Source organism: Dermacentor albipictus, chromosome 6 (assembly GCF_038994185.2).
Source record: "Dermacentor albipictus isolate Rhodes 1998 colony chromosome 6, USDA_Dalb.pri_finalv2, whole genome shotgun sequence".
NCBI classification, from domain to species: domain Eukaryota; kingdom Metazoa; phylum Arthropoda; class Arachnida; order Ixodida; family Ixodidae; genus Dermacentor; species Dermacentor albipictus.
Window position 1 is genome coordinate 105454934 of NC_091826.1, and position 21874 is coordinate 105476807.

Genomic DNA, 21874 nt, shown 5'->3' on the forward strand with positions numbered 1-21874 from the left:
GCCGGCAAGCTTGCAAGATGTATCTGCTTGAAATGAACTTCCGACATGACGCTATAGTTTCAAGATATTTCCCGAAGTGTCGAACGAAATACGTGGACGTTCCAGTAACATAAAAGGGCATTTTGTTTAAAGAACGCAAGTGTAACAACGCGCATTTGGAGCACTGATAGTACATATCTCCAATCTGGCGTCATTCTGTAAATTCATTTCAAGTGCATACGCCTTGGAAGCTTGTGAAAATAGCGACTTGTTTGAAAGGAGTCTGTTACGAGACCCAGGAGGAGGAGGGGGCTAAAAAAAAAGGAAGCCTAAAGCAAAGGCATCAGCTGGGCACTACGTGCATGCAATCATTGTCAAGTGGACTAAAAATTGCATGTGCTTACAATAAAATCTTTTGTTATCAGCCGAGGCGGTTCTTGCTCTTATTCTCTGCGTTCCTACACTTGCTTGCACGCATTATTACTTGAATAAGCGTTTTTTAGCGTTTACTTTTTTCATTGAATAAGAGTTATGTTCTTATTCTTAATTTCTTTTTATTATTTCTTTATTTATTTATGTTATTTTTATACTGGATCAGTGAACTCCTTTGCCGACACTGCCTAGTCACGCACACAAGCCACACGGATTATGTGGACTGAATATGTATATTCTGTGCACTAATATTCAATGAAAAATCTATTCTACTCTATTTTTCTCTTCTCTTGTGCACTGAAACGTCTGGTGAAGTTCGAGCTTCGCTTAGAGAAAGAGTACGTTTCACATAACGAGAGCTTGCAGGCTTGAATGATTGCGCTCGCTCTGATACCACGCCTGCAACAGAGGTTGCTCCCCCAAATCATGGTGACAAATTATGACACGAGGCTTCAAAACAAACTATAGCAAGAAGTGCGCAAACTCTGCGCCGTATCCCGGACGATAGAGCCCTGTATTTGTGTGGTTTTTTTTAAAGGCCACCCCCTGACATCAAGACCAGTGGTCACTGAAAGGATGCCACTTTCCCAGTCCCAGACGTTTGTCACAGCATATGGGGAATGGTTATAAGGCCCCGTCAACCACACTTCACATGACGTCTTGCGGAAGTCGAAAAGCAGGAGCGGAGCGGAAGCTGTCGTTGCCGTAGCAGCTAGTGGAAAAGTAATATTACAGGGAATGCGATGCCGTCGCAGTGTACCACCGGTTCTTATGCATTGCGCAGTTGGCCTGTAGTGACTTGAGCAGGCATTGGAAAATGCAGAACGCTATGTCTGGGGGCGCTTCTTTAACGAGCACTTCAGTGGAAGTATAACAGTGCTTCGGCGTTCCACTGTGCAGCCGCTGCTGTCGAGCAATTCAACCTGCGACCTCGAGCTCCGTACACATCCATATTTACTCAACCACAACCACGTGTGAAAGGTGTATTTGAACGAGGCGTACCTGGACGTGGCTTCCGCGCACATCGCCGGAGTCGTGTCTGCACTTCTGCAGGAAAGCGAAACCACGCAGCGAACCGCTTCGGTCTCGAGACTCGAAGTTCTGGTAGCGCGGCTTGTACCACCGCCCGAACATGGCCAGTGACACGAACAGTGCGGCCTTGATGCCCCGCGAGTCCAGCTTGCGAACCGTCTCGTGCGCGTCTCTCTGCGCAATGGAGACCACAGATGACGGCAACGGTCGACACACGTACCGAGACTCGCTGTTTACTTTCTTTCGCAACATGGCGCTAGCGACTGACATGCTTTCCGATCGCGCGTCTCGATCTGGCGAGCTTCACAACAACACTTACCCGTTTTCACAGCGAGCTGACCCTGAGGATTTGTAATATGCCCCCGAAGTCACACGAGTTATGGCGACGAAAAGAACTGCATCATATTTGGCGGGCTATTCGGTATGACGACACAGTACGTCAAAACGTGCTGAAATGCGACGAAGACAAGCGAAATGGGTTATACAGGCACCGACGCAGCTCCTGTGCCATCATATTTTTCTAAACTTAGCCTCATTTTTGCATTGTTGGCTGTACTGTGGTTTTCCAAGGTGGTATTTCGAATTTATGCTAAGCTTTAGCTAGATATCTTCTACGAGAGAGCAATGAATCTTAAATGCCACGCAAATTATTTTCCGAGGTGTCGTCACGTGAGGCTTACTGTGGTCAGTTTCCAATATCAAAACCAATATCATGAGCCGTTTCACTCTGTGAAGGCGGATGACCAGCGAAGCTGTTTAGCACACTACAGAGAGGTGACACAGAAGTTTGAGCAGAGGCACGAACACATATACTGTCTTGATCGGTGGCCACCATGACGATAGGCACGCACACACATTCTCGTATCGCCTCTGTTATTATTATATTATATTCCATCATATTCCCGTATATTCCTGACTCCCTAGGAGCAACGTGCCTGCGAAGAGCGACGGCAGGAACAGAGACGAGAATCCCATCATCGCCGGAGTGGGGCAAACACCACCGATGAAATTCGTGCACAAAACGCCAACCGCATGCGCAACCACGCTCTTCGTAGACGCGTTGGTCCTCTGGAGTCCGCAATATGGCCTCGAGCTCCACCACTAGAAAATGTGGCGCCACCGTCGGCGTGACGTGCTAGGAGGGATCACGTGGACATAGCGGCCGCGTCGGCTGCTTCGGGAGCGCCGAAGCGAGCTGAAAACGAGTTTAAATTCCCTCGTACGCTGCGGTCCTCATTTAGTGGCGAAATTTTCCCGCTTCGTGTGTCTTCTTCACAACGCTTGAAAGCACCACAGGTAGTGGCTGCCTTTGAAGGCGCGCAACATGGTAGGCTACTGCTCGGTGCCGCAGGGCCGGACGCACGTAACGGAGGCCGGTGTCAGCCTTATTCACACGTAGCCGCAGGACAAGAAGCATGCGTGAAGCTTGGCTCGCGAAACATAAAACCGGCAAACAGTCATCGGCTACAACTCGGATATGCAGCAAGCACAGACGCGAGGACGATTTCTGCTACGGCGCCCGGTCTGCGATGTTCTGAAAACGCGCACTGAGACGCTCACCCGAGTCCGCTGCCCGACTAATGTAATGACGGTTTGGTCTATGAACGTGTCGATGCTATAGATACTGGCAAGTTCAGTGGAGTGGAAAGGCAGTGGTAAGAAGCACATTTAAAGAAAGCCTGGCATGTGGTCATGTTTGTGTTATGAATTAATGCACTGGATTGCAAAAAAAGGAGCAGTGGGAAATTGCACGCTGAGAACACCGATAAACATAGTGTGACGCAACTTGACAAATAATATTGAAGGGTCAAAGAATTTAGAAGAAAAAAAAAGATTGAATCGTCTCGACGGCACATCACAGTCCCTGTAGGCGTCGAAGTCTCAACAATGAAATTATTTTTGAACAGCTCTGATAGCGCCCACGCAACAATGGTTGCTTGTATACTGTCAAATGCTCATATTCTGCGGCCTAAAGCTCATGGCACAGTGCGAAAACGCGCGTGCGGTGAAAGCGAAACAGTGCGCGGACAAGCATGCAGACGCGCAGTCGGTCGCTGCGAATCTGCGCGGTCGCTAAATTGAAGCTTCGTTCTATTACGCTCCATTTAGTTATACAAACACTATTAGAACATATTTCACATAGTTTGATCTCAGCCTTTACCCACCTTTCACGCAAGAAGCCGGTTCGGGAGACTTCATCGCGGCGACCGCGCGCAGTGGCGTTCACTGTACGTATCCGGTAAAGCGATAGCGTCTGTAAACGATTGTGTGCTTTCAATTTGCCCAAGAATATTATTTAGACAGTAAAAAACGTCTCTCGTTTCGAAAGTACTTACAGAAATGTCCGAGAGAGCTCGCGCGTGGTGTTTTCAGTGAGCGCTGACAGCAAAACTTATGAGGAGCGCGCCGCGTGATCCCTCATACTAGCCAGTGAGGCGCTTCCGATAGATGGCGACTCCGTAACTCCCCGCCGCCGATATGCGGCCTCCCCATTACGACGACATAAGTGAAATTCTAAGTGGAGAACGGAAACTTGTCTTTCAGTTTTTTTTTTTAATATATATTCGCGTGGACGACGGGGCCGCCGCCCCGAGGAAAGCAGACACACGTGACGTTTCCACGGCAGCGCCACCACGGGAGAGTGGAAGGAAACTAGACGCGCAAGTGCTTGAAACGCCAACAAAGAGAGGGCGGTGCGAACGTAGACATTGGCTACGTGGGTCGGCCTTTTGGGCTAAGATTCGATCGTAGTATTGTTCTTACCCTTGTGCCCGGGACCTCAATGGGTCCCAGGTGTTGACAAGGGTAGTTCAAGGGGCCGGTACAGGTTCCGGAGCTCGCCACTCGTTGTCCACAAGGGTATGCGCCATCGTACTTATACCCTTTATCCACTATCACCAGGATCGACTCGCATTTTTGTAGGCGCAGAAAAAAATACACGAAACCCTAGCCATAAAGAGCTTCGCTGTGAATGGCCATAATCTTACTCAAGCGTCAATCACGCCTTCAGAACTTGACCTTAACGTGAGAAATCGAATTGGAATCAATCAAGTATGGCCAAGTACCTACATTTCCACTGTCAGAAATCAGAAGCAGCGCAGGATCGCTGCAACACAGCGGCGTCACGGATCGCAGTATCACATGTCAACGTTTAGCGGTGTGCACTACACTGCAGGAAGCAGTCATATTAAAGAGCATTTAGGTTTAAAAACTGAGCAACCTCTGCGGTACAATGTTGAACACAAGACGCAAGAAACAAAAGCTGCCGTCCTTATAGACCCGATTGTTTGCGCAGGTTTTCTGCTACATACACTGTATGCCAAGGTTTTATGAAGCTAGGTAACTCTTGATTGTGGAAATGTCACCGCCCTGTGCAGCTCTATCAAGGCACTAACAAAGAAACGCTATATTGTTGTTTGGTTCTTGTCAAATCCACGCTGCATGCTAGAAAGACTGCGCGAGTTCTACAACCTCGAAGTAATGCCGCTACTCTTCATTGGCACTAGTTCGCAACGTTCCACGAACGTGTAACGTTTTTTGTTCGTCCGCGTCACTGGACGTTCTGGAAACGAGATGCCGTCGCTTTCTGCCGGCGCAGCTAGAGCGCCCTCACCAAGCTGGGAGAAGCGTGCCGTGCAAAGTGCACCAGCGTCGTCGGTGGCAGTATCTCGCAGCTCTCCGCGTCGCTCCTTCGACTGGACAAGTGGCCCACCAGCACCACGGCGTCTGGCTGAAACGTGTCCCTGGGTTGCGAGACAGAACGGTGCACATGTACGCTAGGTTCGCAGCTGTGCTTCCGAATGTCAACTCTCCTCTGACCAGCTTCTGCCATCTTGAATTCTATGGCGTACGCAAACCTTATACAGAGTACTGTATAAAATAGTCCCAAATGTACAATCAGAGGGATGATTATAATATGCAAATGGTAGGTACGTGCAAGAATATTCGGGTTGGAGAATGTTAAACAAAAGTGTTTTCGGGACCTGCAGAAAATGTAAGTCGCATGAGTTCTCCTTTATGGCTATCTGGCAGCTTCTGGCAACTCGAAACAAATGGGCTAGCCTCAAAATGTACTAGGCGTTTGGGTGCTCTCTTCGCCGAAATCTGTCATGCGTGGGCAAGGTCAGGGCACCTTGGGCTGAAAGTCATTTAAACCATTCAATCTTCTAGTAGCTGCCTTGCCTAATATCGTTTTATGAAAACGCAGAGTCTATATAACAGAACCGTCCGTTGTTAATGCGTTAGCATTGTTAGCGCATTTCACGCAATTTTACCTACCTGCATTTTTATCTACATATGTTTGTGTCCAACTATTTTCCCGACTACCTGGGTCCCTGCGCAGTCCGCGGTGAAAGTGGTAGCCCAGCGGAGGGCTATGCTCAGGAAAATGTATTCCAAATCAATCACAAGACCAACTTGGGTCACTGAGTATGTGGTAACCTGTACCTAGGTGCCGCAAATAAACGAATCTCTTTCACACCAACAAGAGTCATTGTAGCTGCGGGACTGAGTAGATTCCGCTGTTCCGAAAAACTCTTTGGCGCCGACTTGCAGCACTAGATATGTGCCACTCGATCTGTGCTGGTCTTCAAGCACGAGGTCATGGGATCAAATCCGCGGCAGCTGCATTTAGGTGGGGATGAAGTGCAAAAATTTCCCTGTACAGTGCATTGGTTGCACGTCGAAAAATCCACAGGTGATCAAAACTAATCCGCAGTCTCCCACTTCACGTTCTTCATAATCATATCATGGCTCTGGCACGCAGAGCGCCATTATTTATTTTAATGAACGTCTTTGATGCCAACGTCTTTACCGCCAACTTGGGTGACTCGGTGACTGTCAATGGGAAGGTGCCCCTCTATAATGCCCCTCTACAAAAAATATCCCTTCAGTTTCTTCGATTCTCTGCCTAACTGAACCCACGTCACAAGGATTCCTCAAGGACAGCAATCTATCGCTTGAAAAGGCTGCGCCACAAATGGTATGTGTCGCTTTTCAATGAACGTCATTCACGCGAACGCTTTAGCGAGCAGCCCTATGAGTGCGCTGCATATGTGCCATGTTGCAATGAGCATCTCCCCCAAATTGAGTCACTGACTATGTACCTCTAGATGTGCGGCACGTTAAGGTGGATACACACGCGAGGGCAAAATCCCGCCTGCTCCGCGGACAAAATAGTGACGTCATCACTTGAATCCGGCGCAGCCGAGTTAGGTCGCATTCCCACAGCCGGAGCGCCGTTTGCGGAATCCGCGTGCTTACTCTCGACGCTATCGCCACGCACGTTGCCAAATTGCTGGGTACGAGTGCGCATTCCAAGATAGACAGCTATCGGAGGCGGCGTTTGTCCGCGTTGGCTGTTCTACTCGAAGTGAGTGAAGACGACTAGGTGTAGGCTGTAAAAAGAGAACGATTATGTTGGAGGAAACCACGAATATCGAAGAATACGCTTTGTGTTCAGAGCTTGCTTTGTGAAGATCTACTCGAGTGTGATCCGGACGAATACAAGCGCCTACTGCGCGTCAGCAGCACGCAGTTTTTCGAACTTCTGGCCCGCGTCCAACATACAATCGAGCGGCAAGAAACCATCGTGAGATCATCTGTGCCAGCGAAGACACGGCTTCAAATCACTCTTCGCTTTCTCGCCGCAGGTAAGCACTAGCGTTTGCTTCAATTTGAAGTATCAAGTGTCACTGTTCATGAGGCGCGCTGACTATTAAAGCAAAGGCATCCCCCAGCTTTCTCGACTGTGACTGCTGCCGCTCTCTTGGGAAGTGCGCGCTTCACGTCGCGTGTAATGTGCGCGTGCACTTATTTCCGTTAGCCCGTGGACGCAGGAATAAAACGAAAAAAAAGAACCAAACCACTATTTAGCGTCCTAGATCTCTGTGTAGTGTGTACAATGACAAACACATCCTCGTTGTGACGTGAATGCCCTTACCTCTCGCAATGAACAGTTCGTGTATTGCGGCGTATATAGCAAATGCTACGGCGCATCAACATCACTAAATTGTTTTGACCGGCACGGCGCATGAACATCGTATAAACATGTTGCATAAGAATGTTGGAAATATGGTGAAATAAAGACAACTGTGTGCATGGAATTTAGTTTCATAGCATGAAAATAGCAGCTTTATAAGAGATCCGCTTTACACAGATTCCAGTGTGAATATCAGATGTGCATATTTTATTCGAATGCGGAGTTCTGTCTTTCTTTGTTAATTTTTAGCGTAACCAGAGTCCTTCCATGTTTTTCTGGTCACGAAACTCCGCCGTCACGCTATGGGAGAGGTTCATATGCTGCCCAAAGGTGCCGCGACGCGGCGCCACTGTGCCACAGAGGGCATCGTTCGCGTACCGAAACGCGTGCGCAGTGCGAGGCGAGCTGAGTGATCGGGCGCATGTGCTGTGCTATTTTTCGAGTGTTGGGCTGTTTGGTTGAAGTGGTGGGGTGGGACAACGATGCCGAACACGTGTTGCGTGCCTGGGTGCCGTTCCGGCAACAAGGGCACGACTGAAAACTTGTCGTTGTTCTGTTTACCAAATAACAAGGAGCAGCGCGAGAAATGGAAGCGGGCCATACCGCGGCAGGAAAGTGGCGGTTTTAATTTCGAATCGAAGTATACGCGTGTGTGCGCGAAACACTTTGACGCCTCGGACATCGTCACTGCGTACAATTTCAACATCAACGGCGACGACGTGGCCCTGGAGCGTGAGAAGCCGACGCTGAAGACTAACGCCCTTCCAAGGATGCTTTTAACAAACTTCTTGCATTGTGAATGGTGGACCATTTATGACCGGACGCCTCTGTACTATCTGTATTTCGCTCCGCTTGTTTTACATGATAAATAAATGATCGTGCTTGTATTTTGTTTTTGCACCAACACGTTTTATTTCTTTTCTTAATCGAATTATAAAGTTTTTTTTTCATTTTTCGACCATGATAAGAATATCAGGACCGGTGATTGCAACATTTTAACATATTGTAAATAGTTGCGAATTAAGAACCAAAATACCTAGTCTCGTCGTTTCTGCGTCGAAACCGCGAGCAGCGTGAAGAAGTGCTGGGCTTACTGACGCTTCTAAACGACTGCTTGCTAAGGCAATTGCCTAATTACAGCTAGTTTCAACTGTGCAGGTCCTAACACTTCAGGTTCGCCTTAATCCGTTGTTAAAAGCCGCACCGAAGACATTTAGTAGCGAAGTTCGTCTTGCATTAATCCTACCTAAATCTTATTCAGAAATGGCATCGCTTTGCAAGAAATCTTAAGCGCATGGAGCCGCTCAGTTCCCTTTTCTTTGTCATGAAGTATTCTACGGTAGCAGCCCTTTGCAATAGCAATTTCATTCTTTTGATCTCATTATAAGATACTGCCCACAGAGTTCTTCTCTGCCACAGTTTAACAGAAACTGAACAGCTGTGCTCGGCGAACAATCTGGCGCTATGCGCAACGGAGAATTGGCGCTTACTCATCTGGTGATAAGTGGGACCACTGGCGTTTTCTTGCGAATGCGCGGTGTTTAATTTAAGGCAAATATTAAAGAGCGGAGCCCACCGAAGCGTTGAGGCGAACGGCGATGATAAAGAAATCCGGACCGAGACCGCCCGGCCGTGTACAGCGGACGCACTTCAACGGGAGCAAAATGCAAAACACCCGTTTATTTAAATTTAGGTGCATTTTAAAGGATCCCAGGTGGTCAAAACTAATCCCGAGTCCCCCACTACGGCGTGCCTCATAATCGTATCGCGGTTCTGGCTCTTAAAATTCTAGATCTTTCTTTTTTTTCGGTCTGAGACCGCCGCAAGCTCCATGTTATGAGCGGCTTTTTTTTTTCGTCCCGTGCGCTCATATCATCGCAGAAGACACGCTCAGGCAGTAATTTAATTATATTCAATGTTAAAAATAGTTACGTGAAACTAAAGCGATGGTTGAGGAAGTTGAGAAAGCTAGATACCGAGGCTGCCCCACACACAACCACAGCGGTAGCGGCGTTCGCATGCCCTCTCATGCACGGTTGCGCCTCTAGCGGCGGGCGCTGGCGCTATATGAAACTGAGGCGGCAGTTTCGTGACCAGAAAAAACATGGAAGGACTCTGGCGTAACCAACAATTTCTTGTTTTTCTTTTTTTAATAGGAGAAACGCACTACTCCTTAAGCTGACAGCTCAGGGAGGACACTCAACTGTCAACCAGCTCATAAAGAGAGATGTGTGGCAATCTACCTGGAGCTGAAACACGAATTCTTGAAGACCCCCAAGACTGACGGAAAGTGGTCTAGAGCCATGCAAGACATCAAAGAAAAGTGGCAGTTCCCCAATTGTATTGGTGCGATAGATAGAAAGCATGTGTGCATCATCAAGCCAAATATTCAGGCTCTTTGTATTTCTACTACAATAAAAGCTTCAGCATAGTGCTATTTGCGCTTGTTGATGCGAACTATATTTTTCGCTATTTGGACATTGGCGCCCCTGGTTCACAAGGCGATGGCGGAATTTGGCAGTCAACACCTCTGCGAAAAGCAATTGATGAAATAAAATGCGGGACTGCCCAGAACCGTAAAAGTGGCAAGTTCGCCGGATCTTCAAATGCCCCCGGTTATTGTAGGAGATGATGCTTTTCCTCTGGGTGAAAATTCCTGAAGGTGCGGCGTTTGTTCGCGAAAACCGTTTTTAGAAACTCTGCAGAGGTTCAATCAGATGAAGAAAACGAAATGGTTCAAATCTAGAAGAGCATTCCCAAAAATGACGTAAATGTTTCGGCTACATGATTCATATTGAACTGGTAACGTGCTGCTGACCACAAAAGAAGAAAAAAGAGACACAGGGCTGAGCGTCGAAATGACAGAGCACCCTGCCCTCTCTCTTTCTTTATTTTTTGGTTACGCAGCACGTCATTATCCCAAAAATGAAGTTATAGCTAATAATACACACCGACAGAGTAAGGCGCTGATTCTGCATGCCTCTGAGCCATTTCGAGAGCGATCTCTTGCCATAGCCTGTTACGCAGCTGCGCGCTTGCATAATCGGCGAGCTCTATATTCAATAGCGCTGCGAATCCATCAACAAGAGCAAAAAAAGTACCGGTTGCTTCGTCACTTAGCATTTTCTTGTGCACCTCACTCATGTTGAGGTCACGCAGGCTGCGCGGTCTAAATAGAAATGCGCGCGCAACCACGACTCACCCTTCCCGCTGCACCACAACAAAAGCACATGCGGTCACTCCTGCACACTCCTGCACAACAAAAACACACGTGGCATCAAGCCACGGATGCATCAAGCCTACAACACGCCATCGTAGCCACGCCAACCCGTCCAATGTTGGCAGATTTGACGCTGACTACGTTAAATTGAGGCCAGACGACCGCCAAACGGACGGATGGAAATACCGGCGAGCATTTTCAATCCGGACCGCGAGCGGAGGAGGCCGGACAAGGCGAGGGCGGCAAGTTTTGATGACGCGCGCGTCCCGTGATGCGCCATCCGCTGCGAAAATTCCTTCTCCGTCCTGTCGTGTGAATGCACCTTTAGGGAACAATTGCCAGCGTTCGCAGGCACCGGGGCGCCACGTTTCTCCTCTCGGAGGCCATGCGCGGACTTCCATGCAGTGCCACTAGATGGCGCAACGTCTTCAGAAAGAAGCGTGAGAGAAGAGCGCCGTTCGCGCACGACGCGTTGCTAGCTTTGCACTTTGCGCGCGCACCGTGCATTTCGCAGGCCACGTGCACGCTTCGCGACGGCAGCGCGAAGCATGCACGTAGCATGCAATAATGCTAATATGCTAACGCTAATATGCTAATAAATAATGCTAATGCTAATAATCATATAGTAACATGATAATGCTAATGCTAATAATAATAAGCACGCAATAATGTTTCCCACTGTATCGGGAAAGCTTTGACTAAAGCTACCAATTTTTTCACGAACAGCGTTGAAAATTCCCAAATTAAAATAAAAAGAAACAAAGCAGGGCAGTGATTCTGAGTTAAGTCACCATCACTATCCTGTAAGCTGCACTTCCTGAGCCAGTATGCGTTATATGCACCACTATAAGATATACCACTACCTTGTGAATCGGACTTCTTGCAACGCCCGCTTAAACATTGCAATAATCATCACTGAAAGCTTGAACTCAATACATTACACTGATTCGTTTAAGATGCTCTAGCAGATGCCGTTCACTGAACTACGATGAATTAAAATAAATTTGGAAACCAATTTCTGGCAATTTTCGGAATATATATATGACGTTATAAATCTCAATTCTGATTCTCACTGTCAGTGCATTTGCATTTGGTCTTTTATATGCAACAGAGTTTATGTAAATTGGTGCAGCAGTTCTCTGACGAGAGTATTTCGCGTATTGCCTTTATACTTAGCGAAAAAAATGCAGTTAGCCCGGAGCTAAACCTTGCTCTTAACGCGCCTGTCTCTGCAGAGCCTGCAATCTTTCCACCCAAAAGTATACTTCTTTCAATAGCCAATCTCGGAATATGGGGTGCCGATCCACGAATTTGTTGTTGTTTTTGCTGTACGATTTCCGTGGTTCAATTCGAGGTCATGAAAAATGTCAGGACATGGCAAAATACCAGAAATTCCATTCAAAGGTTGTCCGACGGCCCAACGGCCCTACCACACATCGAAGATGCCGTCAATACCGGACAGTAGGATAATTATACGCTACAGTTGGCAACAGTGCACGCAGCTGAACAATAAAACAATGTATGCTACCTGAAGGTATTAGAGTTGCCGTAGGCAAGGTCCTCGCTATGCACTGTACGAGGAGTACGGGAAATGATGGACGCGATTTTTGTTTGTGACAACCATATGAAGCCAACAGATAACGAAGCCAAGGAATGCGTTGGAGAAGTAACTTGTAGTGTTAGGTGAAGTGTAGAGTGGGTAAGACAAAGAGAAATTATGGTGTAAAAGTTTTATTATGGTATTTTACGTGCCAGAATAACGATTTGATTATGAGGCACGCCGTATATATAGTGGGGGACTCCGGAATGATTTCGACCACCATAGGCGTTTTAACGTGTCCCTAAATCGATGTACGCGGGTGCTTTCGCATTTCTCCCTCATCTTTGCGAATTTTGTGCCGCTGCGCGCATATTGTGCCGCTGTATCTTCTGTCTAAGCCTGCGCCTTCTTTCTTGTTTTTGTATTATCTGTGAGTGTGCAATAATGTCCCCCACCTTATGTAATACGCCTGTAGGGTCTTGTAAATAAATGAAATGAAAAGTTGCCAGTGTTTGAGTTCTCGTTAACCCTAGTTCAATTGCGAAAGCAAGAGCTGCATGGCAACGCTTGTGGTAGTTGTGTGGTAGCTTGTGGTTAAGCGTTTGGTTTAGCTCTATTGTATAGACACAAGACAGACTGTTCGAACTCAAAGCATCACTCCGGGATGTGGCACGACTTCTTCTAGCCGCATCTTCGTTACGACTCTTCTCGAGTTGTGCGGCGCGTTTTTCTGGCGTCTATTAACGCGACAGCGTTAAGGAGCTCGTGTCGCAGAAAAGCCGGTGTCGTCGGCGTCGGTGTTGGCGTCGGCGTCCGTGGTGTTGGCCGTGAGCGATAAATCCCAGCAGGCACTTCATGAATAAAAAACAACTTGCAAGGTTGGCTGAGTGGGAATCGAACCAGGGTATCCGGAGTGTGAGACGGAGACTCTAGCACTCAGCCACGAGTTCTATGCTTCAAAGCCTTAGAAACCTGCTGTTTCTAAGGCTCAGGCGTGCGTCGCTTGCTCAGGCGCACATTTCGTTGCCGCGCCGAACGCTGCGTTGCTCGACGCTCACCGCGTCCGATGCGGGGCGCGTAGTCGCTGCGCCGTAGCCTATTGTCTCATACCCCTTGGCGGGTCGACGGGAACGCTGTCGCGTTCCACTCTTGAAGGCGAAGCTTAAGCGTCCTCCAATTTTTGAGCGCGTTGTCTCTTCCTCGCTTCATTCTGTCGTTGATGCGTCTCTTTCGCGCTCTCCATAACGACTAAATACACTGAGGTGAAACGCATGTATATATATATATATATATATATATATATATATATATATATATATATACACCGCTAGGCGACAACTCCTCTCCCTCTACCCGAGCGGAGCACATCTGGCGGAGCGAGCGGCGACGGCGGCGCCATCTGTTGGAGCGCGCCTGCGGCGATGCTCGGCAACGACGGCTCAAGGCCGTCCGTCGGCCACGGCATATGACATACGGCTGCCTGCATAAGGCATACGGCGCGACGAGCCGAAATGGCTCGCTGGCTGGCGTAGTAAAGCTTTCGTTCAAAAAGATCTAAATGGGGGCGCCGTGGCCGGGATTCGATCCCACGACATCGTGCGTAGCAGCCCAACGCCATAGCCACTAAGATAGTGGACGAAAAAAAAAGTTGCACTTGCGCCTGAAAGGCGTAGCATCGATTGCGATAGCAAATTAGTAGATAGCCATAACAAGCAAGGATAGTCGTATTCGATCATATACATTGGTAAACACTCGCTCACTAACTAAATTAACAAGCATTAACAAGTAAGCTCGATGACCGCGGACACGCGGTCAAAACGCTGTCACGAGGAAGGGAGCAAGCAACAGCGTGCGAAGTGACGTTTGTGCTAGCCCTTCAATGCAAACTAAGTGGCGAGAACACAGCGCACGCAAAGCTACGAGCTGTCACCACATCTGAGTTTGCCCCCAAACCAGGTCGTTTTCACTATAAAGCCCGCGCGACCTCACGCGGCTTCCCCATACGGTGTTGCTGCAGAATTACCCCCCCCCCCCCACCCTACGTTCAGTCTCCCTCGGCTCTTTGAGTGCGACGGAAGACGGCGCGCTTCATCCCCGCTTTCCTCCCTTGCGTACTCGAGATTGAGCCACGATCGTCGGGCCACACTCGCACGCTTTCACTAGTACGCACAGCATACGGCGAAAGGCGGCGGTGCTATCACCCTTGGACTTTAGACGGAATATCACCCATGGCGACGGCAACGGCAAAAATGCGCTATATAATTGCTGTCGCATTAAAACAATCCGGGCGTAAGCTGAGTCTATAACATTCGCATCACGGATGCGTTGCTCGAAATGGTGAGCTAGGGTTACGACGGCGGCGGCTGTTGCCACGTCCACATTTTCCGGGTATTTACGTATGTGCACAATATACATCTCAGGGAGGGTTAGGCAGCCCCACAAGCCATGGCGGCCGTGCGCCACTGTGGCCATAATATCCAAATAAATAACGAAAGCAGTCATAAAGCATGGTGCGACCATCGCGGCCAAGTAATTCGATTACCTACATTACACGTGTATAAGCTCGAGTAAAATTATGATGTTCTCTTACTATTTACCTGGGTTCATCTCTTGTGTTCATAAATATCTACTCTAACATGCCCTAGGATCAATGTTTTCATTATCACACGCATTTTTGTTGTACGTGTACCATTTTTTTTTAATATGTACTGTTGCCTCTGCACATAAACGTACATAGGGTTTCTCTTTAATATGAATTTTGGCTTTAAGAACCAGCACATGGCCAGTCTACTTTCTTCATATTTCTTTTAGTACTACATCTAACCGTCTAGGCATATCCATATATTTGCTTCTTGTTTCTACAAGAAATAACTTTCCATTCTAAAATAAATGTGACTTTAACATAGCAACTTTCCTACGGCGTCAATCTTTAAAGATAGACCAAGTGGGCGCAAAGGTACCGTGAGATCAGCGCCGTCGGCCGAATGCTACGAGAGGCACTTTATGAAAAGGAAACAGTTTTTCAAAGAAATAAATAGGTTTGCTCTTCATTTTGTTCACCAGTAATATATCATTACTTTTGGCCACAGAAGTTCACAAAAATGTATTGGTGAAGTCGTTTTGCGGAGTCATTCAATTTAAATCTAATATAAGTAGCAGTGCGCCTATGTGCCATGCCACTCCTGTATATACATACGTGACGGCAAATCGTAGTCCCTGTATCAAGGACTGTCACCGTTGAAGGGAAGATTTAGTCTCTCTATAATGGTGACACACAGCTCAAGATATGTCGTTCGCTCATTAGTACTAGCTTATTCTGGCAGCGCATAGTATATCCTCAAGCAGTGACCATCGGTTGACAGAGCAACCCATTTTTGTGAAAACCTCGAAAACTCGGATCTAATCATTTGTGTCGTCAATCAGGGAATGAAATGTTACACTTTCACCTATTTATCGTGTTTTAAGACGAACTTGCTCGTATATCTAGTCTAAATTAACATTCCGCGGCTTTATTGGATAGTCACGGTGTAGTTGGCATTTCACTAGGCAAAATGAGTTAGAGTGAATTAGAGCGAAAAAAGAAACAATTAGGAGCGGTCACCCGTGTCACCGTCTTCGCGGATCGCTGTTCCTGCGCATTAGTGTTCCAGTGAAGTTCTTGTTCCTCTCATGCGCTTAACAGTTACGGAGTCTTTTCTGTGTAGCGCAACTATGGTTGCATTACATCGAAAAGCATCTGTGAGCAAGGACGTCACTGTCGTTGACAACGAAAGGAATGGCTTTTCATTGCAACCGTAAGCGACGATAGAGGCTGTTTAGTTTGGTTGGCCATGATTTAAACTGTTAGCGCTCATTTTTACACGCTCGGTGTAAACACGTGCCTCTGACGTGAGTGTGCGAGATGTACAAGTTGTGTTCTTCCCAGAAAAGTCGCTGCTAGTTAGCGCTTTGTGTATGTACCGTGTTTTTCCTCTGCATTCGCGCACTATGGTTGCGCCACACCAGAAAGCCTGCGTAATGACGTTCCAACATGGTCGAATCTCAATTCTGCAACTATGATCCCGGACAATGCAGCCATTCCGTTCCCATCCCATTCCTTCTGTCACTTCGTCAGTGGTCCGAGGCCCGTTTCGCCCTCGTCACCACGAAGACCAGTCAGCCGTGAACGGTAGATGATAACAACGGGTTAGAATACAAATAGTGGATAGAACACAAATAGTGTTTCTCTACTATTTGTGATATAAATTTATTTTTTTCTTTTCACCTTTTTTTCTTTTGTCTGCTGTCGCGCTGTGCACATCATTCTAAACAGAGTTGTTCACGTCAATCGTTGAATTAGCAATTAGGGATTTTTCTAGCGTATATGTACCTGCAATTTAAAAAAATCCACATTATATATAGTGCCTAACTCTTTTAACGGCGAGAAGACACATTCGCAGTACTCTGCTCTTCCGCTTCGTAAACATTCCGCTTTTGTTGTAAAAATTTGCGCGTTCATTTCTGTGTTTCTTCGTAAATTTCGTAGCCTTGTTTTATACCAACCCCTAACATTCCTATTAATACGCTCTCGGTCATTAATATAATTGAATTAATAAAAATGGTAGGGTGCATAAAACAAATAAAATCTATCATTGTTATTTAATTGCGTGTGCCTGCTACAGTTGTACTCCAGCTTCTGGAGTACAGTTGTACTCCAGAACTCCGGAAGGGTCTGAAGAGAGTACTTATGAAGAAGCTGTGTCTGCGCCCACCTGAAGACGTGCGTGGCGTGCTTGATCCACAGGTCGCTGTGCATGGCGGCCACCAAGAGGGTGAATGAGGGTCGCTCGGCGGTGCTCTTGTCTCGCATCAGTGACGACACGGTCTGCGCAGAAAACCCTCCAAGCTGCTCTTCTCGTAACGCCACCTTACATTTAAAACGCTACGTGGTGCACATTCTCAGTACTACGTATTGCACCATTCGTGCTGCACGTCTGCTACAAGTCGACCGAGTCTGTTCTAGTTCGACGTTGCGAAGAACAACGGGGGACGATATTGCACACACACACCAAAAAAGTTATGCTGACCTGCCGGATGCGGTTACGGTGGACAAACAGGGAAGTTCAACTAGAGTATACTCATACTAGTAAAGCAACATCACCAAGGTGCGATAAAACGCTATGTGGTGCGGAAACCAAAGCAAACAGCACGTTGCAGGCCCTCTGTGTCGCCAGGATGAAAGCCTGCGCTTCCCTGGTTTGGTAAACTTCTGAAGAGAAGAGCTTTTTCGCCTGGGGCAATAGAAGAGCATCTTAAAGCGCATATAGCTGAGTTAAGATACTTACGCCTGTCGTCCCTGCGCTTTCTTTGGTAAAGTGTACGGGAACGGAAAACATGAGGACCATAAAGGGGCTTTCAATACGCGTCTTTTTTTTTTTCTTTAACGCACGTCTCGATTCCGAATTTTTAACGTGTCTCCATTTCGCATACGCTAGTACGCGTCTACAATGTTGTCGACACGCTCACTGTTATCATTGGTGCTAGAAAGCAAGAACATTACGTTTTCGAGAACTGTGACGAATACTATAGTGACAAGGAACTGCCCGCACTTGGAAACATTGTTCTGATAAACAACCTAACCTTCCATGAAGGAACTTAGGAGTAGCACTTGAGCAAATATGAACCCCAAATCCTTGTGAGTGTAGGCAGAACAATATTGATTTATATGCTGCATTTTTTACAAGCACTGCCAAGAACTGAGACCCAAGTTTACGAATCCGCATCTTTGCACCAAGAGCCTATAATGGCACTTTAACCTGCAGCCGTTAGAGCAGCCAAAGCGAACAAATTTGATATGTGAATTTACAGCTTACATCTTACATAATATTCTTGCAATGTTTTCGAGGGCTTTGAAAAAGCTTCATGCACATATCAGGGATATATTTCAGAGGAATGTATAATGCTTGGAGCTTGTCCCCTTGAGAAGTTTTATTAGTAGTACTTTCCAGAATTCTAATATCATTTTTCATTGCCGAGTTTATTACTCATTGCGGAGTAATAGTTTCGTTTAATCATATATATTAATTTTTACCGACATCATGAAAAAAGTTGAAACCCTATATAAACACTGCTTTCAACAGTCACTGCGTTCTAACTTTTCTTTTTAGATACGTAACAAGCCTTACCGAATTCAGCGGAGTGCTTGCTCAGAACAAAACGATTTATTTTTTCTCATGTATTTCAGTAAGAGACCTCGAGCTAAAGGTTCGAGCGCCGACAAAATATTACTAGCCGTGCGTAAAAATGACGGTGCTTAAGATGGGAAACATGCGAGCGATGATCCCATTTAATTTTGCACAACAGCCCACATGGCTAGAGAACTTCGCAAAATGTTCAATCAGGTCACTGTGCCACAAATTTATAATATCGTGCCCAGTTTAATTCCATGACTCACCGCTGCCAGGTAAGCAGCGAGAAACAAAATTACTGAGACAAGCTTTGCCATCGAAGCCATAAAGATAAGAAAGAATATCTTCACAATATCGGGTGCCACAGCCTAGCTGTGGCACAAAATTAGTCATGCTCTTGGCTGCAAAAGCATGCACTAGCCGCAATGATTGCTTGTCCCAATGAGATGTGTTCCTTTGTCATGACACTGATTGCGACGAGCACCTAAATTGGAACATCTGACGTGGCGTGGATGTGCATCACTTGTTGCTAGTAGCGTGTAATAATGTGCAAGGGGTGTCGTGTTGACTGTACGACCCCTCCCTTATGCAATGCATTCGGTCTTGGCGTTATATTATATTATATTATATTTTATATATATATATATATATATATATATATATATATATATATATATATATATATATATATATATATATATTAGCATTACATAACAATTCAATACGTTTTTTGCGCTTTGCAATTAGTTTGCATAATGACGCGCGTCTCTTACTGATAGTGCCGGCCGCTTTTTGCGATGAGTTATAAAAAAAAGGAGTGGACACGAAGAAAAAGAATCCTTGCATAATGCAGTGTCAGGTGTTTCCCTCATTCTGTAAGCGCATGCGTATTGCACTCCGTGCTTTCTTTTTCCTCCTGGACCAAGCAGGAGAGAGCAAGCGTTTCTGTCACGTGATGTGGAGGAGTGCGCTGAACCAGACTCGTTGTTGCACGTCTAAAAGGAAATCGAACGGCGCTTCGGACAGGACGAAGTGAACACGACCAACCCATCGCTGCCAAGTGGTCAGGGTATCCTGCGACTTTGCCACCATCTGAGTCGTGAATCCGTAATAAATGGAAATCGCCACAAAGCAATCCTGCCTTTGATTACGTTCGACATTTTAACTTTACCTTAAGTATTTCCATCAGTTGCGTGAACTTATCGTGCGAGAAATCTGAATATGGAGTGTTGATGTATCCAAAGTGGAAGATCCTCTGGTCCCAAAGGCTGTTCAGGTGGCCCTTAGCAGCGGGGTCAGAGAGAATTTCGTCCATTTCCTCAAAGGCGCTGAAAAAGGAAGCAAATTTACATGCGTTTTAGTATCACGTCTTGCTCAGTAAGCTCCGGATGCAGAGCAGACTTTTGTGGAACACCGTCTGCCGAACTACACGGGTCGTTTTTTTTTCTCTCTATGAAGGCTATTTATCGAACGAATGAAAATTCTCATGTGCAACTTATTGCGATCCTGGCGAGAGCAGGAATAAGACCTTGCGTGCAACGGGCGCGCGAAAACTTCACAGGCCTGCGTCTAAACTTCTAATATCAGTAACGGGAATACGTATGACTAAAAATCACTGATAGCATGTCCTTCTTGGCCAAGCTTCTCTCAAGTGTGACAGCAGGATAAGCGCACCAATACATCCGTGAATCGCAAATAATGGGTTTACAATTGCGGGCAAGAAAACGGCGCAACTGAACTTTCTGGTAGCCCAAGAAACAAAATGGCTATGATCATCGTCAAACACGTAGAAAAAAAACAAAGAAGCGAGCACGGAAGTTGTGTTGTTTCGTGCCCTCCATACAACCACGAATGGGCACTGCCTCGCCCGCTATACGGTTATTCAAATCAAAACGAGCAGTACACGGATGAGTCGCACTGGGCAGCGGTGCGTTTCCGCCGACCACTCACTGGTAGTCGAATCCGGCACCGTACTCGGTGTTCGTGTGCCGGGCGGCGCTCTCGGCGAAGTGGCGGAAGTTCTCCTCGAAGGGGCCGCCCAGCTCGTTCAGGCCGTTCCGCTGCAGCGAGTCGAAGAATGTGAAGTCGCACAGGCCGTCTTCGGGCAGCGCCACGCTCCGGTTCAGCTTAATGCCCACGGTGCACACCAGGGCACCACGCAGGGACGCACGCGCCGAATGAGACGGAGCTGAATTGGATTAGAAGGGTCAAGTTTTCGTTGCACTCTATTTAGCGCTCTTTTTCAGACAGGTATCGCGGTTAAACACGGTGATATAAGGTTCATATGCAATTAAGTGACGTTCGAACGTAAAACACAAGTCAAACAAAGCAGAAGAAAGTGACGAAGGCACAAGTGCAGGAGTGAGACGCTGCAAAAATGGCAGCTTGACGCGATTTCGGCCCTATATATTCTGGGGCAGTGTAAACAATTAGTGAAATAAAATACATCTACATATCATCCAAAAGAAGAAAAAATCGAACGTGCAAACTTACAAGACACCTAAAAATACAGGTGAACTATATCCGCGAAATGTTCGGGAAAAGAAATGACAAATAAACCAGTACTATGCGTAGAACAGTAAACAATGTAACCACTTAAAAAAAAAGCAGTAAAGGAATGCGGGATACACATAATTCAATCTTATGTATCAGTGCAAGTATATAACTACCATTTTATGACAAAATATAAAAGAAACGGTCGGTTAACAACATACGAGGCCTTAAACCTGCAAAACTTTATCAGGACGTATGACAGTCGCGCTAGTTTAATGCCTTCAATGGTGCTACTCGGCGATTCTAATTAAACAATCCGATGGCTCCAGACAAACCCGCAGTTTCTTGGCTGAGTGAGTTGAATTATACTTTTTTTTTCTAAATTCAGCGGACACTTACAATAACAATACTAACAGAAATAAGACGTCGAAGTAATCAAAATAAAGCTTAAATGTGCTTCCATGGAGGCATAGATGCATGGAATAGCGGGAACCTGTGGTTTTTGACTGCTTAGGTAAAACAAACAAGGGCCCCGACCTGTTACCACGAAACGGACAGAGACCTTGTCCACTTCGTGTTTCCGCGTCAGCAATAAATGGTGCTCATAACGCATTTACGAAGGTAACGCAAGTCGTAAATGGCTAGGACTCAAACGTCGGTGTCGTGGGCATCATGGTCTGGACTGTCAACTGGGTGACGGGAAATACAGTCGGTGTCCTCTTGTAAACGGTCGCATTAGTACCGTAGAGTAAGTCTATTTTTGTAGCCGCAGCGCCCAACGACCCAGTCGTCCAGACGGGTCTTTCAGTGATGAGAGCCAGCACAGGGCATGGTGATCAGTTAAAACTAAAAATGGGCGACCAATTTAGTAAGGGCGGAACTTGCCTACTGCCCAAACCAATGCCACGCAATCGCGTTCTATGGCAGCGAACTTCCGCTCTGTGGGCGAGAGAAACCGCTAGCGTGTGCAGTTACGAGTAGGGCGTAGTCCTGCCGTTGAACGGTAACAGCTCCTGTTCCATGGCCGCTGG

At 46.8% G+C, this 21874-nt stretch overlaps 1 protein-coding gene across 2 annotated transcripts in view; it reads right to left on the reverse strand.

Annotated features, from left to right (window-relative positions):
* LOC135904998 (uncharacterized) overlaps nt 1–21874 on the reverse strand; it is a 56362-nt gene that overhangs the window by 12446 nt on the left and 22042 nt on the right. For both annotated transcript variants that reach the window (XM_065435995.1, XM_065435997.1), the window contains 5 exons: nt 20301–20538; nt 19522–19678; nt 16935–17047; nt 5057–5186; nt 1414–1617 (listed from right to left, as the gene is read on the reverse strand). In XM_065435995.1, the coding sequence (XP_065292067.1) occupies nt 1414–1617; nt 5057–5186; nt 16935–17047; nt 19522–19678; nt 20301–20538 (842 nt within the window). The remainder of the gene's footprint in view (nt 1–1413; nt 1618–5056; nt 5187–16934; nt 17048–19521; nt 19679–20300; nt 20539–21874) is intronic.